Below are 18,662 nucleotides of genomic sequence, written 5' to 3' on the forward strand. Positions count from 1 at the left end.
GTCCTTCAGCACTCTTTTCCAGAACTAAAATTACAGAACTGAAAACTGATCTAGATTTTCGAAAAGCTACCGGTCGCCCTTTGACGTTTTGATTCAGATAATTAAAATGTTGCAAGTAGAGCGGCCTAGGTGATTGAACGAACTCAGAGACAGGCTCCAAAGTAGTGAAAAGTAGCATAGCAAGGACGGTCAAGTTCTTCAGGAGAATGTTTCCAGTGCATCATGAATCAGTCTCAAACATACCATAAAAAAATATGAGTTTTTAATAACTCAAAGAGAGATTCAATATCACCTGTTTCTTACACCATTAGAAATCATCAGACCCATGTTCTTATCGGCAATCATCTACTCAAACTAGAAGTGAACTCAAGACACTCTATCTGTTGGCATGCACAAAGTCCAATTCAACCCCATTTAAAGCACTTAAAATCTAAAATCATCATACCCATGTTCTTGATAGTGTTAATAATGATTATAGTTATAGTTTTTAAAATTTTAATAATATTGTTGATGATAATGATAGGCATAAGATGATTATTGTGATAGTAACAATATAAATAAAATGATAGTTAAGTGATAACAATGATGAAAACAATATTGTTAAATATAAAACAATAGTAGTTATAATGATAGTGATAAAATGATAATTATATTAATAATAAAATAGTGGTTGATGTTGGTTTGACGGTGGTGATTATGATAATTATAATAATGATATATTATGATAAAATAATTATAAAATATTAATTATATTAATAATAAAAAAGCTATTATAGTGGTGGTGGATGAAAGGTGTTGGCAAATATTATAAGTTAATAATGTCAAAGATAATAATTTTTTATAAGATTAAAATATTTTTCTTCAAATTTACACCATTCAGGAATTAAATGAAAAATATTTTTTATTAACTTATTTTTTAATATTTGTTTTGCATTAACAAAAAAAAAATCTCAGAAATATTTTATATGAAACAAAAAACTCTTAATTGTTTTTTATAATGGAATAAACTACTAGAAAGAGTTTATTAATAGTGAAAAAATCATCACCATATTAAATTACTATTGTTACCTTCCTTTTGGAAATAACAAGCTTTTTATTCTCTTCCAAATCATTAAAATAGATAAGATAGTCATGTTTAAATCAAGAAGAAATTACCGTTTGATTTTTCTTTTTTTGTTTTTTTTACTTTGCAATTGATTTTTCAAAATTTATTCTAGGTTAAAGTAAATTTTAAAAATTAACAAAATAATCATAATGTTTTCATATATATTAAAACATTAAGATTAACTTTTATCACATTACTCATTCTCTTTTTTCCACCCCCACCTTCTCTCCGCTTTACAAAAAATGTGTAAACTATTTTAAAAGTAAATTAAACTATTTTGATTAATTTACAAAAAATAAATATAAAATAATCTAAAAAATCATTTTTCACCAAACAAACAAGCCGTAACAACCATTTTCTTTCACTTCTGCTCCACTTTTCTCCAATTAAATCACTATTTCTCCTAGAAAGAGCTTCAAATCTTGAATGTCATATCATAAAAGATATCAAATAGCAAATAACTCATGTTTAAACTCGAAAATTTTGGTAAACTTGTCAATATTTACTAAAATTACTTTTATGAAGAAAAAAAATCACTAATCTATCTAGCAGACTACAATTTATTTATTTTTTGAAAATCTAGAAATCATGCTGTTTGTCTGAGTAGAAGCTGATATTGCAAGGAGTCTGTAGCCGGAAGAATGTGCTTGTTGGTTATGTATAACGATTATAGTGCATTTGAAAACGTGTTTAAAATTATATTTTTTAAAATTTTAATTGTTTTATTAGTTTTCTAAAATTTATCTTAAAGATAATTTTTTTAAAATAAATAATATTTTTTTAATATATTTTTAAATAAATAATATTTTAATCCGTAACCATTAGTATAATTCTGAAGAGACAGAATTCAATTGGCTAAGTTTTCTCCACGTTTGAAGCCGTCGCTGGCACATTTTGGAAATTTCAAACTTCAGCTGTAGACTTTGAGCAAAATATTGAGGTCAAGCTTGTTTTGTGCAAGCTGTTGTGAGCTCCTGGACCCTCCATCGCTCAAAGGATTCTACGGTAACTATTTTTTTCCGGTGACCATCATGACTTGAAGCGAGTCGCTAGCACAAGCATCAAAAGTTGAGTTGATAAAACTTGTACAAGAAGCGAAGGGTAATCTGCCAATAAAGTGATCAAATCTTTCTATTAGCTTGAAGAGTTGTTGTAGTGCTCTATAATAATGAAAATTTATTTACTAAAAGCTTTAAAAAGTGATGAGATCTGTATACAAAGATATGTTTTCCCTGTCATGGAGGAGGAGGATGGAGGAACATGAGATGACGGCGGCGCCGGCTAATGTTTAACTTATTATTCAGGGGAAAGAAATTTAGTGATATTTTTTAGTTATATTTAGGCTTCACCAGCTCTTTAGTTATTATTTAAAATATAATAAGAGTCTTATAAATAAATAGATATTTTTTTATTAATATATATATAGTTTTTTAAACCAAATACATTTATGTCCGTTTTATATCTATTTTTTCTGTTCTTGGATGCTAACGAACGTAATTTTAATGGGTTTTTTTTTAAATAATATTTGGAAAAAAAATAATATTCAATTGGTCACCAGAATCAGTAATGAAATTCAGAAGAGATGAGAGATCATTAATGGTTACAGCATTTGCCAAAAAGAAGCAAAGAACAATCACCATAGTCGACATTAGTTTCTCTATGAAAATGCTTAACCATAATGTTGACAGCATCCGCACCAACCAAAAAGTTTCAACCACTTCAGGTGTTCCTATTATGCATAAAGACACCCTGCTCAGTACAGGGCCAAGAGTAGGGCTTGGTCCTCTTCCACGAATTAATTCATATACCTATTTTTGTTTGTTATTGTGCTCTAAAAATATTTTAAAAAAAGGTTTGGAATTTTTTATTTTTTCTTTGTTTTAAATTAATATTTCTTTAATATTTTTAATTTTTTTAAAATATCAAAAATATTATTTTAATATATTTTAAAATAAAAAATATTTTAAAAAATAATATTAACTGATTGTTTAAAATCAATTACCTATCTATCAACTTCCAACTGAAATAATTAAACAAGCTGCTGCTTCATCAATTCATTCCTTGCCGTGGCTGTATGAAGTACTATTGGATTTTGATTTGTTTCAACTCTCATGAGCCAAAGTCATGCCGCACTATTCATGTCCTTGTCGATCAATAAGTGCATGTTTGTTTTTACGGCAGAAATGAGGTTTTCAAGTATTTTGATTTTTTCTTCTTGAAATTATTTTTCTTTTTTTAAAAAAATTGTTTTGATGTAATGTTATCAAGAATTAATTTTAAATTTTTTTAAAATATATTATTTTAAAATATTAAAATTTTTTTGATGTAATGTTATCAAGAATTAATTTAAAAAAATTGTTTTGATGTAATGTTATCAAGAATTAATTTTAAATTTTTTTAAAATATATTATTTTAAAATATTTTAAAATAAAAACTACTTTAAAAAATAATATTTACTATAACATCAAACATGCACTAAAACAAAGTAAGATTACATAAGAGATTTGTTTTGAGATTATTTCCATGATCTATTAATTTTTAATTTAAATTTTGAAATTATAATTAAAAAAATTATTTTTTAAATACATTTTTAAAAGAACTTAATCTCGAACAAATGTATTAATAACTAGTCTTGCTTTATAAAAAAATTGAAGTTATAAAACTGAATTCTTAACCATTTTAATATTAAAAAAATTAAAAAAAAAATATCGTGTTCAAGCTAAAATTTTAAAACTCAGCTTGGCCTGACAAGTCAACCTTAGACTCAGCCGATCTAAGACCAGAACTTGTTGAAACACATGTCAAGTAACACAAAACTACTAAAAAAGAAAAAAAAACTAATGTATTCTAGCTATTTATCAATGTTAATTGTCAAAATTAAATATTAAAAAATATTATAGCAATCTACAATATTTTATAAAACAAGCTACAAAAATTTTCCATATGCTTTAGTTTTTTTTTTTTAATATCCAATTTTTTTTGAAACAAAGTAAAAACAACTAGATACAAATATGGATTATTTTAGAAGTTATGTTGACTTTTACACACACACACTAGATATATGACTCGCATGCCACCACAGATCATAAATTTTTCTTTTAAAAAATACCTTGAGTATGCATGCTATTTTCTAAAAAAAAATAAATCATAAATCAAAATGCTCATGCAAGTATCTAATCAAATGAATTGATAATAATTTATGTAAATAAAAAAAAGTTGTTAATAATAACAAAAAAAAAAACTTAAAAAAATTAAGTGACGGATGTAAGATAAAATATTTAATATCACAATATGAGTCATAATGTAAGACAAAATATTTAATATCACAATATGAGTTATTTACCTTGTTGTTTTTAATAAGTTTATTGGATTATATAAAAAAACAACGTATTGTCTATTAATTCTAAAATTCTTTTCAGCAAAAAATAATAATTAAAAACCTGATTATAATATGTTGACTATTCATTTTGATTAAAAACAAGACTTTTTTTAACTCAGAAACCTTTTTTTACCCAAACACACAAAAAAAAAACCCTAGAAACATTGTTAAATCAATTCATGGCCTCCAAAAACAAAACAAAAAAACCACCCCGAAACCCGAAACTACCCTAGAACTTGTAAAATCTTTGGGCGAAAAATCATAAATTAATAACTTGGTAACATAAAAAAAACAAAGGATACTCTACTGAATTTTTTTAAAAAGAAATCCCACAATCTTAAACATACTATTCAATACTTAAAATTAGTAAAGAAATGTTTAAGATTTCACAACATTATAATTTGAGATTGTTACAAAACTAAAAAGCTTTCTAAGTTCATATATGTCTTTTAGGTATTTTCAAAGTAAAAAACCATACTTAATCTTAACTCCATCATCATATGGAATATTTTGACATAATATTAGACTATTTTGAAAACCTAAATCTTTTTCAACAATAATTTTCTTTCTTTAAGTTGAATTTCAACGATCTCTTCTCTCTCTTCCACCTAAAAAAACTAAAAAAAAAGTTTAATATCAAAATATATATTTTTAAAATTATAAGGGCTGATCACCGAATATCTAAAAAAGATGGGGGGTGAAAATAAAACTTGAAAATAAATTTCAAATCCTATATTATCCATATTTTTCACTTTAGTCTCCTATATTTTAATTCAACCCTCGCCCCCTGAAAAATATGTAATTGGGCTTCAATTTGGGCTTAAAAGAGCTCGATTGTATGAATAAAAAGTTTGAGGATCAAATGAAAATTTTACAATCCATAATAAAATGTAAAAAAAAATAAAAGTAAATGGGTCTATAGTAAAAGTTTCTATAAACATATATGCCATGAAGGTTCGACACCATGACCAACTTTTTTATTGAAATGCTGCCAGTTTTGGTTGAAAGAATGTATAAGCATTTAATGGTATCTAAAATTAAGTTTCAGGTATTATTAATTTAAATAAAAAATATATAAATTTATCTTATTAGTTTGGATTAAAATTATACGAAGATATATTTTTTTGTTAAAACCTCAAATGGTTTAAAAAAATATATTTCAAGATCAATAATTTTTTTTTTATTGCTCATTGCACGAAACTATGCTATTTTATCCAAAAAGCTTTGTTTCATTTAATCTTTTTTTCTTTTCAATGTTCATTTTGCTCCTTGTACTTCTAATTGTTCCAATTCACTTAATCATAATTTTTTTTTTCAATTCGACCTCATATTTTTTTTTTCAATTCAACCTTGATTGAACTTAAATCAGTCATTATATATTACACCTAGGTATTGGTTTTCAATTTATTTAATTTTGTTCAAATTGACCTTAAAAATCAATTTATCTTTCAATCTCACCCCTAACTAAACTCAAATGAGTTCCTCAATATTGACGTTTTTATATTTTTGATCTTAACTCTTCAATTTATACAATCTTAGTTAAAATGACCTTAAAAATCAATTTTCTTTTCAATTAAGTCCTTGATTGAATTAACTAGTGCCCAAAATTTTCCATCTCTTTTATTTTGGTTGTTGTCTTGCAAAATTAGTCAATTTTACCCCAATCCTATTTTTTCTTCTCAATTGAGCCCTTAATTGGTTTAATTGGATATTTAATTTGTGCAATTTTGACTGATTTCAACTATTTCTTCCAATTTTCTTCAACAAGACCTTAAATTGCTTGTTTACAAACTAAAAACAAATTTTTTTGACTAAAATTTTTTTGAAAATTAAAAAAATTTTTAGGGATTCAAAATAGGTTATGACAAGTATCAGCCTTACCATCAATGATATTTATTTTTTCTCCATTCGCCACGAGGTCACTCTATATCATATTGCTTCACTCACTGCGAGGCACTCACAATTCTATGCACCGTGAGGTGTAGGTAACACCACTCTTCATGTTTTACGAGATAAGCTGAAGTGATTAAGATTTATAAATACTTGTTATTGCTAAATAAAACATGGCTAGACACCAACTCATCAAACAACATATACTCCTTATGTTTCTCTACATATTATTTCCTTATGTTTCTTTGCATATTATTTCTTCTCTTATATTTATTAACTTAAGTATACAAGAATCTTATGTTTTGAAAAAAGAAATTGATTTTATAACAACAACCAAGCTCATAATCAAAGCCTATATTAAAGCATGCATATTTGAAAATTGTAGTGTTGAATTTTTTTTTTGTTTCAAAAGCTCTTTTGAAAAAATTTGAATTTTTTTTATTTTTTTCTTTACTTCAAATTAATATTTTTTTTGATATTTTTAGATCATTTTGAGGTGCTAATATAAAAAATAATCTTTAAAAAATAAAAAAAATATTATTTTAATACATTTCTAAATGAAAAATAATTTAAAAAGTAACTGCAACCACACTCTCAAATAAAAATATACAGCCAACCATCTAGGTAGTGGTCAAGTGGTAAAGACTTGGGACTAAGGGGTTTGCTCCCTCTGTGGTCTCAGGTTCGAGTCCTTGATTACTCATATGATGGCCACTGGAGGCTTACATATTAATATAGATGTTCAGGCTAGCTTGTATGTATCTCAACTAATTCTACAAATTATAAAATTAACAATCATGTAAGTTTTCAGTGCAGCCATGAAAAACTCAACCCTTGAAATTATTTTCTCCAGCAGCACGTAGCATGCGCAATGTTTGCACGCATGTGTACTTTGGTGTTGACATTTATGTAAGCTTCTTGGTTACTTTTTTTTTTTTTTATTAATATAGATGTTCAGGCTAGCTTGTATGTATCTCAACTAATTCTACAAATTATAAAATTAACAATCATGTAAGTTTTCAGTGATCTTGAAATTTATGAAACTCGAACTAATATATCTAAAGATCAAACTTAAAACCTAATCAGCTAAGCCATACTTATCGGGATTCTTCTCAAACTCCTCTTGATTTCATTGGCAGATCATGTTAGATGTTGCTCAGCCTAGCTTGTGTGTATCTCAACTAATTTTACAAATTATAAAATTAACAATCATATAAGTTTTCAGTGACCTTGAGATTTATGAAACTCGAACTAATATCTCTAAAGATCAAACTTAAAACCTAATCAGCTAAGCCATACTTATCGGGATTCTTCTCAAACTCCTCTTGATTTCATTGGCAGATCATGTTAGATGTTGCTCAGCTGGGCAAATCAATGAGTATATGATATCATTTATTCCAGTTGGTATGAAAGTAGCCAAAGCTTTTCCATAACACCAATTCATGTGTAGGTGAAATCTTTATTGCGGCTTTAGACTTTTCCCATCCAATTCACCGACAATTCACATAAATTTGTCTACATATTAAGTGCAAGGTCCACTTTTCATATTTACCCTTCACCACAACACATTCGCTTCTCTCCGATCACTCTCGTACTTACCATTATCATTATGATCTCTGCAATATTTTTCTAGATTGCCTCTCCCTAAACATGGTACAATCAAAGAAATTCAGAGGCGTCAGGCAACGCCAGTGGGGCTCTTGGGTGTCTGAAATTCGCCACCCATTACTGTAAGTCTCCCCCCCTCACCCACTCACTTCATTAATAAGATCATCTACCTCCTTGGGAAGTATAAAGACCTCTAACCTAGCTAGCTAGCAAGCTAGCCACATTATGATATGGGCATTTCTCTTTAATGTAGAGAGAAGGGTGTGATATGGGCTAGCTTGGGGTATTAATTCAATGTTTCTTGTTTATTTTGTGTACAGGAAGAGGAGGGTGTGGCTGGGGACATTTGAGACAGCTGAGGCAGCAGCAAGAGCGTATGATCAAGCAGCTATATTGATGAATGGACAGAGTGCCAAGACCAATTTCCCGACAAGTACTCACCTTGATCAAGACACAAATCTTGGCAAAGATGACAACTCCCCCTTGCCTGCCAAGGCACTGGCTGAGCTTCTCAACTCAAAGCTAAGAAAGTGTTGCGGCAAAGACCCTTCTCCTTCACTCACTTGCCTGAGGCTTGATAATGATAACTCTCATATTGGTGTGTGGCAGAAGAAAGCTGGTTCTCGTTCAAGTTCAAATTGGGTCATGAAGGTGGAGCTTGGAAATTACAACAAGAAGACAGAGTCATCGTCGACGGTTGAGATTGAGCCGGAAAATGGTACGGAGGAAGAGGATAGAATTGCTATGCAAATGATAGAAGAACTGCTTAATCGGAATTGACATTAATTTACCTCTATTTCTTGTGGGGTTTAGACATTAAACCTTCTTGAACCTTGTCCATGCATACATGTCCTCCATGGTAGCTAGCTAGTATAAGAATCCCTTCTCCAATCCCTTGTCCAATTCCTCCATGTATAGTTGCCAATCACAGAATCCCACCTCATAATCTCCATGGTTTAAGGAACTTATTTGTTCTTGTGATTGGTGACTGGAAATATTGTACAAACCAATAATCACTTGCTTTGAACCCTTACACAATTTCTCAATGCAAGTTGTGTTGATTAGGTGCCACAAGCCTAGATATAACTTGTGGAGTGTTTATAAAACCAGTTTGCCTGATTTGCAAGGAGAATGATCAGCCAATAACATGGTGAATTCACATGGTGTTCATCGTGATTTTGTGCATTTGCAGCAGCAGTCGTGGAAAAGGTACATATATTATATACTTTTTCTGAAGAGTGGCTCGAGTATTCATTAGATGAGCGTGACATGGGGCATGCATACCTACCTGCCTGTTTATAGGTGTGCGAATTTAATCATAAAAATACAAGTACTTGAATACATGTGAGAATGAAGTTGTAGAAGAATACGTTGCTGTATTTTCATTTGTATTGATTGTTAGAAAAGACTCAAGAATTAACCCCCTATGGTTAGTACAAAAGATAAGAGTACTTGGCTTATGATAAGCCAGGTAAGATTGGCACGCATTTTTTTCATTAAAAAAAAAAAAAACAGGTTTGTGAAACAAGTACAAAGAGATTACATTAAATTAATATTCTTTTAGTCATTTCCATTAAACATAAAATTTGTGTTTTTTAGTTATTTTTTATAGTTTTAATGCGATGGAATTAAAAATAATAAAAAAATTACATATACAAGCTCGTTTTGAAACAAAACATTAATTAATTTGGTGTCTGGCACAGAAAGCCTGATGCCACTTTACATCATTAAAGCATTTTTCATACAATTAATTAATGAAAGTGCACCATCGCCATTGTGATAATAATGTATCATATATGTGTGTTTTTCTACAAAATATTAATTTATATTACTTTTCCAAGAATAAAGATGAAGCTTGAAATTTCCTAGGATCGATGTAGACATCTACCGGAAGAGATGCCTGTCGGCAAAATAAGTTTTGGAAAATTAATTCTGCCTCGTAAAAATTAGCATGTTTGGGATAGAAAACTTCCCCTAAAAAATAAAAATAAAAATAAAATTGTAACATGAAAAATAAAAATTAGCATGTTTGGGATAAAAAGCTTCCCCTAAAAAATAAAAATAAAATTGTAACATGAAAAATATTTACCTCAAAAAATAATTTAATAAAAATACTTATAAAAATCTATTGAACCATGTAACCATCTAGATGATAGTCAAATGATAAAAACTTGAAATTTAGAAGTTTGTTTTTTTTGTGTCTCAGATTTGAGTTCTTAGTTGCTTATATGATTAGTCTCAAATTTGAGTTCTTGGTTGCTTATATGATGACTACTGGAGACTTATATGATCGTTAATTTTAGGGTCTGTAAGATTAGTCGTGGTGTGCGCAAACTAACTTGGACACCCACGTTAATCTAAAAAAAAAAATATGTCAGTGATAAATACTTTATACTTCATTTAACATTTGCTTTTGTAGTCTATAATAATAATTTGATATTCTAAATGAATATTTGGTCTATAATAATTTGATATTCTAAATGAATATTTAGTTTTATAGTGATTAGAAAAATAAATTTTACAAAAATTCTTTTAAATGTGACTTGTTAGATTAAAATATATGTATGGTTGAATTTATAATTAAAATTGTTGTTGAGTAAAAAATAGTATATTTGATTAAAATATTTTTAAAATAATTGTTTATAATAAAATGAATAAAAATAATATGCAGTAATTTTATAGTTGTGAATTATATTATTGAGTATTGAATTTTTAACATATCATAAAAAATATAACATTAATATCCTATTTTTATTACTCCATTAAATTACTTTTAATCTTAGTTAGCATGTATGAATATAGAAAATTATTAAGAATAAAATTGAAATTATAATTATAATTATATTTTATAAATACTATACTTTTTATGATTTTTTTTTAATATAGTTATGTAATGTTATTGATGTCATTATAATCTACATCAAAAATCTTAAAAATAATATTTCTTGCTTTTATATAAATCTAGATATTCATGCTAATTTGGATATCCAACAACGGGATAATATTTCACCGTGACAAGAAAAAATTTGCAAGCAATTCGGCATCAAGTGCACACTCTCTCATTCCTGATTCGGGACTGAACAGAACTGAGAAAAGCTTCACTACACGTTGACAATTTGACCAATCCTCTCTTCTTGCTCTGTATATCAGGATAGAGTAGAGCAGCCAACTACCATACAGAGCCAACCATCTCTAAAAAAGAACTGATAGATCCTAATTTAATTTCGTGCAAGTATGATAGAACTGTTTCTGGGTTCCTGCAGCAGAATAAAAGAACTAACTGGAAAACTTAACCAGGCTACTAAAAAATTATAAATCCTGAACAATAGCAATCCACATCATATGCTATATGAACTTGTGAAAAACCAAGTTTCAATAATAATAATAATAATAATAATAAAAGTTCCATTGAAACCAGAAACATGAAAGTGTGTGGTTGCAGTTCAGTCCTGCAGCTCCAGGCTGTGCACCGAATCAACATCATAAGTAGGCCCATTGAGACTCAGGCAACACTATAGAGGATGGATCCCCCCCCCATTACATGATAATAACAAAAGAAATTGAAATCATTATAACTCAAACCTGCTTCACAAAAAGTAAACAGATATACAACCGCTAGGGTAAGGGGGTTACGCAAGGGGGGTGGGTACTAAGATCTTGAAAGCCTCAATAAATAAAAGCGTGTATTTCCAGTTTAGGAAGAGAGAAAGTCCTCTCAGCTGGGCGAAGGAAGAATTTGATGTGGAAGGTAGAATTGAGCCAATGTGTGGAACAGCATTCCCAGTATGACTTGCCTAGCTAGTGCTTCCTAGCTGACTGTACTAAATGATGTTGTCCAAGCAGCACTGCATTCAATCTTGCATAGGTAGGGTTTCCTTATTTACGTTATTCCGAACCTCAACTGCTAGGATATATCTACTTGTGTCTGGTGCAAATATTCATGTCTAGAACAAGAAAAAATGACTTCCAAGCTTTCTGACCTGATCGTAGGAAATAAAACCACTAGATCATTCCAAAGGACTGTCATTGCAACATGAGAACACTATTAGCAACAGTGATGATACCAGTTCAAAATCCAGCATCTTATATAATAAAAACACGACAGTTACTAGTATTTACAATATTATAGCAGAGTGGCATTGCAGCCAAAAAGTATCACGGCCACAATACATAACTAGGTAACACTTTCAGATGCTGGTCAAATTCTGTCAGCAAGATACTTGGCCAGTGAGTTGACAGGCTTAGCAGAGTCAACATTTCCCGTTTCCCTATGCCGAATCTTGATCCGAGCAAGGTAATCAGCTGCAATCCAACCAAAGCTCAGCATCACTGAAGTACCAGCACCATCTGGATCTTGTAACTCCAGAGACTTCTTCACCCAATGAGGATGGTAGGCAACCTGGTACCAAGCTGACGCCTTCTGCTCATAAAGCTTGTTCTTTTCACCATCCTCAAGTTGCTCAAACTCTAAATCCATTTTCTCAAAGATTTGCCTGAATTCTTTCTTTAAAGAATTGTAAGAATGTTTAAGCCTATCTTTCAGCTCTCCTTGCTTCCGGCTGCTGTACTTTGGCATAGACCATATGTGCCCTGTTACAAGCTCTTCTTCCCTCTTCACTTTATACTGAGAAAGAAGGCCATTCAACTGCCCATCATATGAGCACTTCTGATCCCAGGCATCATTGATATAATCACTAGCTCCCACCACTTCAAGATCAGAATCATAAGGGATATCACCAGGCACGGGATTAAGCTCAGAAGATGCAGCTACATCTTCATCATAAGCATCTTTTATCTGGCGATATAGCCTTCCCAAAATTTTCTCTGATTTGTAGGACTGGTATTCCTCTTTCCCCATAAAATCTGGGTACACCTTCGGTTTCAAATACGAAGGCATCGTAACAACTTTCCCAGTCTTGGGAAAATCGACAGCTGTAGCGGCTAACTCTGCCAGCGTTAGGCACTTCTCATCCATAGCACCATGCTCACTCAAATCAGCATGAACCACGTGTGCATTGCATATTGCCCCTAAATTCTCGTTCACCATGTTTTTTGCAAAGAATTCTATAATATCCTGTATGACAAAAATACAAAACATTAGTAATTTACTCAGTGGCATGCATGGCATTCTACACGGTTTATCCCCCAACCACAAAATAATTAAATGACCCCCAATCCGAATCCTCAGCGGTATTCAGAAATGTATACATGATACAAAATATCAGTTTCTGCCAAGCATGATTTTCCCTCATATCTGTTCTTCCAGTTCAGCAACATAGTACAATTAGAATGATGCAGCAAAGTTTTTCTTGTTTTTATAAGAAAAAGGCTAATACCCGGTTATAACCTTCCTTCAGGTGGAACCCAGGGAAAAGGAGTTTGGAAACTGGCATCCTTCAGCATTTTTACACAGAAAGGTTTCTATTAAAATCAGAACCTGCACTCCTATAATGCTCAAACTCCTAACATTGCATGAACTAGTTGCCCCTGATGTCTGATGCATGCAAATGGTTTAGAGAAGGTGCAGATACAAGACTTGCAGCTCAGAAAGTTCGATGATACTGAACTTGAGAACTGCTATCATATATCCTGGATTAAAAGAGACAAAAATACAAAAAATCCTCCCAGTATGTTTATGAAAGTTAAAACTGGCATGAAGGTTCTTCACATGGGTATTATGCTTAAGATTAGGGACATGTATGAGCTACCCAATTTACAGCGTAAAGGAGATGAAGAAACTCTCTCAAGGTAACAGGAGTGAAAAATATATTTGCAGATAACATTACAAGCACTACAATATTCCACAAACTTCAGAGGTAATATTTGAATAAAGCACATAGATACCTGATGATTGACAGGACGAGCAAGAAGTTTAGCTTCTGCAGCGTCATACTGCATGGGTATCCAGCTCCTCTTACTGGGAGGAATTAGGTTTTCATCCCAAGTGACAAAGTAGAGATCCCCATCAAGATCACTTCCAGAAGCTTCATTTGTGTGGGGCCTCTCACCTTTCTGTGGGAAGACAAGGCAATCATACAAGTGGTGAAGTCCTGGGACATCAACCGCTTCCAAAACCCTTACATCTCCAGGATGAAGACAGGGATTCTTAGCTATTACCACAGTCCCTTTGACAACTTGAAGATTTTTCTTGGCCTCACTAAACTTTGCGCCATGCTTGATAAAACATTTTTCCAGAGATGAATTTGACACTTGAATAAAGCACTGGCCTTGTTCAAGCATCCCTAGCTCGTCCAAGCAGCCCATCAACCATCTTCCTGAGGGAACAAAAATTCGAGCCTTTTCTCTAAGGCCCCAAAGCTGTGCTGCCCTTACACAAGTTAGCATTCCTCGTAAATGAGGTTCCTTCTGAGGCTTGAAACCTGCACTCAACATTATAGCAGCAACATTCCCTTGGTCAGCACATGATGCAGTGAGGACATCAAATGCAACATCCGAGTTAACAAACATTTGGTTTAGTTTGGAGACCATGGTTTCCTGCATCTTCCAGAATACTGCATCAGGAACATTGAGAGTTGAGAGCAGTGTAATTATCTGCCTGTTTAGGAAACCAGGTTGAAACCTAGTCCAAGAACAGATTTCCAAAGTCGTATGGTTTGATTGGAACTTGTTCATGCTCGGCCTCAAAGACAAGTGGACACCGTCACCTTTCCCCGGCCAACAAGCCACCACTCCTTTGCAACCAGCATATCTGATTTGGTAAGCGCAGGGGGGATCAATATCTAACTTGAGTTTCTCTGCAACTTCCCTGGCAAGATCTGGAGTGATAATGCCAATGCCATCAGAGAAAACATAGCCATTCCTTTCAATATCAGGAAGATCAAAATTAACCTCCTCTGGTGGAACTTCTATAGTCGCATAAGTGGAGGAGAAACACTGACCCATTCTTGCCGCACACTTTGCAATGTTCCTATTGGTGAACTTCCCCATCCAGCTTTTAATATCCAGCACACTTACATTTCTTTCTTCAGCAAAAAACCAAGCAGATTGGTCCCTCAGTTGATTGGCTGAGAAGGCCAAAAAGGAGTATCTCCGACCACATAAATAAAACCCTTCAGTCAGAATGCTCCTCACTCGTTTGAAGATTCTTGTTTTCTGATGGAAGGAGTTAGATGTGATGTCTCTGACAATAGGAGCAACATAATAGTTTAGAACATTTGAATTCATTCTCTGCAAGCCCTCATCCATGAAGGTAACTCTGAGAAATCGATCAGCAACATCCTTGTATTTCCTCAAAACCCTATTGGAGAGTTCGACTTCAGGTGGAAGGCAGTAGGCTTTAGTTGGAGTGATGACCAGCCTTCTAATCTCTACAATGTCGCCCAACTGTTTTGGATTTTTAAAAAGGTTTGGGTTCTTCAGCAACCATTCTTGGACAGCTTTAAGCCTCTTATAAGCGTTGAACACAGGGCGTCTGTAAGTACAGATGTGTTTCAGTGCAGACACATTGACTTCAGTATGTTGATTTCTCAACAAGTCAAAGAAGTCATTTGATAATTGATGCTGATTGAATATGCCTTTATGCATGACAGCATTCACTAAAAACAATACATCAAAAGCTATTCCCTCCTTGTGATGAATACAAAAGAATGGATCTGACATGGGCATTCCAAAGTCCGGTTCGTCCAAAATCCTGATCCGTCGTCTGTGGTTTTCCTCTTGAAGGACCTCAACCCTCCGTTCCTTGAGATATTTCACAGCCTTTCTCAACTTTGAACCATGACGAGGAGGGATTGACACTCTATAAGAATGGCACCGACCAATAGCCCCACTCCCTGTAAAATCTGTGGTCCGGATCCAAGGATCATCATCATCCAACAAATCAAAAGGAACCCATGCTTCAATATCATCATCAGCAGTTCTATACCAGACCCAAGGTGCAGAAGCCAGCTGCAACAAAAGAACTAGACATGATGTTTCAGTGTACTGTATGATCTCATTAATGTCTCTCACTAGGAACTCCACTTTAAAAGCACATTTTATAACAGCATGTTCAGATGTACTTTTGAGGGAGAAAGCAGTATTTCTAGAGAAACAAAACCTGCATGTTCCATCAAAAGGATCTACTAGAAAATCAACACCAGAGGGAGGTCCTCTCCAACCAACAAAGAACTCGTCATGACTAACCAAGCTCCCTATCTCAAAGCCCACATCAGATAGCTTAAAGGGAGTTGTTGTCCTCCTCTGCTGATTCAAGGTGAAAGGATTTTTAGGCCCCAAGCTAACCTTCAATGCTTTGTCATTCAAGAAGAGCTCGCAGCGCTCTGAAGCATTCATAGCCCAAGTCGCTGATTGAGGTAAGGCAAAATGCACAAATGCATGGGGCACCACTCTCCTATAATCTTCTGTCCTTTCGATCTTTGTGATGTCAGTGATCTCGAAGTTGGGATAGGACTCAGGAGGAGTCCACGAAGTCTTCAATCTACACCGCCAAACAAGTCCAATAGCTCTGTCCAAGTATTCCGAAAGATCTTTTGCAGTGACATGAATGCCAAACCCACCAACACTAACTTGGGTTACCACTGTTTCCTTCGCACTTCCTTCTGCCTCCATTCTATTGTTAAAGATTCACCTGCTGCTAAAGATTATAGCAAAATCTTCCACCTAGAACCTGTTAAAGAAAACATGACAAACAGAAAAGAGATATTAAAGCTTATACTTTCTTGCAACACATTGAACATCAACCCGACGCATTCTCTCAAATAAACGAATGAAATAACAAATTCACAACAAGTGCCAACAACAAACGAAATATAAAGCTCAAGACTGGAATTTTTTTCTAGAAAGAATCTTAAATATGTATTTACCAACAAAGGCATATGGCATGCCACTAATCATTTACAACACAGACTATCAAAATCTCATTCTTTGACTGCATATTTCAAATGTAACAGAATTTTGATTTAACCCCATTAACACAAAACCAAAGTATTCAACTTCCCACATAGACATGGTCTCAAATACTTGTGAAAATCACCAAAAAGACACAACTCATTTGAAAACATGGGGCTTTAATCTAAAACCGTGCCTGTTTCAATTTTCCTTCCACTTTCTCAGTAACAAACAGAATTTCAAATGAGCCATGGTAATGTGCTCCACAAGAAGCCCCATTGGTCCACAGCAAAACCCAGGACACACTAGTTAACACATAATCAAAATAAATCAAACGTGTCAAATATCGTATACATCAAAATAACAAAGCAAAAGCTCTTTCCCGCTAAGCAAAATACTTTTAACAAGTTTACAAATAGAAACAACTCAATTGAGAAGTTTGGGGCCTTGACTTATATTTTTTATAAAAAAAACCCAAATTCCAATTCTCTTAACACTTATTAGTTCCCGAACAGAATTTCAACAAACCCCATCAACCCATTTCATATAAGAACAACATTTTTCCAATGCAACACCCGGGACAAACTAATTATCATATAAACAATCTAAACCAGTGAAAAACATGATCATATATTATTAAACTGAAAAAAAGGGCACTTTCCCATGCTTGTAACAAGTTTACCAAATAGAAACAATCCATTTGCGAAAGTTTGCAGCTTTAATAAAATAAAATAAAAACACCTTAGTTCCGTTCTCTTTACACCTTCTCAGCAACCAGACAGGATTTCAACAAACCCCATCAACCCATTCATTAAAAAGAACCCATCTTTCCATAGCGAAACCCAGGACACACTTGCTAACACGTGAACAATCTAAACCAATGCATCATATACTATTAAGATGACGAAAAAAAACCATTTTATCAAACCCCATCACCCCTTTTCATGAAACAGAACCCGTTCCCCCATTGCAAAACCCAGGACACGTTATTATACACATGCACAATCTAAATCAAAATGAATCACACAATAATGTATCATCAAAATAAAAGTACTAACCTTTCTGTTTATCTCTTTTAAAGTTACGATCCTGATCAAGCTAGAATTGAGACAATCTTCATGTGTTTTCAGTGAGTTTGCTAAACAAGGAGAACAAAGGTGATATATATATAGCATGTGTCTTGGTTAATAGCTTGTACGGGAAGCTGTCTTGGTCATCAGCTTGCTTGTGAAGCTGTCTTGGTCATCAGCCTGCATGTGAAGTAACTTTGGACTTGTGCTTACCTCCTTGAAAAAGTTGTTCCGAGAAAAAGAGACCATTTTTCTTTAGCTGAGGTCACTTTCTCTTTTCCCCGCCTGGGGTTGCTATTTTTGCTTATTAACATGTTTTTTTTAAAAAAAAAATATTAGTAAAGTAATACAGTTTAAATAAATTACTGAAAAAGCATTAATTAAAAAATGTATTCTACATTTAAGTTCTTATTTATTTTTACATTTTAAAAAAATTTAATTTATTTTTTATTTTTTATTTTAAATTAATATATTTTTAGTATTTTTAAATAATTTTAATACATTGAATTCAAAAATAAAATTTTAAAAATATAAAAAAATATTATTTTAATATATTTTTAAATAAAAAATACTTTAAAAAATAATTATAACTATTAGAATAATGTCATTCAAAAAGAGTTAATAGGATGTATGTGAGGAAAAAAAAAGAAAAATAAATAAATATAAAAATTTTATAGGTATATTAAAGCTTGAATTATAATATTATTGGTATCATTAAATTTTTTTTAATAACATAAATAATTAATAATACAAAATATTA

The 18,662-nt window shown here is 32.1% G+C and overlaps 2 protein-coding genes across 2 annotated transcripts; one reads left to right on the forward strand and one right to left on the reverse strand.

Annotated features, from left to right (window-relative positions):
* The first annotated feature begins 7,908 nt into the window (after window positions 1-7,908).
* Window positions 7,909-9,152, forward strand: LOC105127045 (ethylene-responsive transcription factor SHINE 2-like). Its single transcript, XM_011028147.1, has 2 exons — window positions 7,909-8,104; window positions 8,303-9,152. Exons 1-2 carry the CDS (start codon window positions 8,025-8,027, stop codon window positions 8,760-8,762), a joined length of 540 nt encoding a protein of 179 aa, XP_011026449.1. The 5' UTR covers window positions 7,909-8,024; the 3' UTR covers window positions 8,763-9,152.
* A 2,817-nt stretch (window positions 9,153-11,969) lies between these two features.
* LOC105127046 (RNA-dependent RNA polymerase 6-like) lies at window positions 11,970-18,121 on the reverse strand. The gene is made up of 3 exons (XM_011028148.1): window positions 17,891-18,121; window positions 13,827-16,611; window positions 11,970-13,056 (listed from the first exon to the last, which is right to left on the reverse strand). Exons 2-3 carry the CDS (start codon window positions 16,551-16,553, stop codon window positions 12,181-12,183), a joined length of 3,603 nt encoding a protein of 1,200 aa, XP_011026450.1. The 5' UTR covers window positions 16,554-16,611; window positions 17,891-18,121; the 3' UTR covers window positions 11,970-12,180.
* Between the last annotated feature and the right edge of the window lie 541 nt (window positions 18,122-18,662).

This window comes from Populus euphratica, unplaced genomic scaffold, assembly GCF_000495115.2.
Source record: "Populus euphratica unplaced genomic scaffold, PopEup_1.0 scaffold50.1, whole genome shotgun sequence".
In the NCBI taxonomy this organism is placed as follows: Eukaryota; Viridiplantae; Streptophyta; class Magnoliopsida; order Malpighiales; family Salicaceae; genus Populus; species Populus euphratica.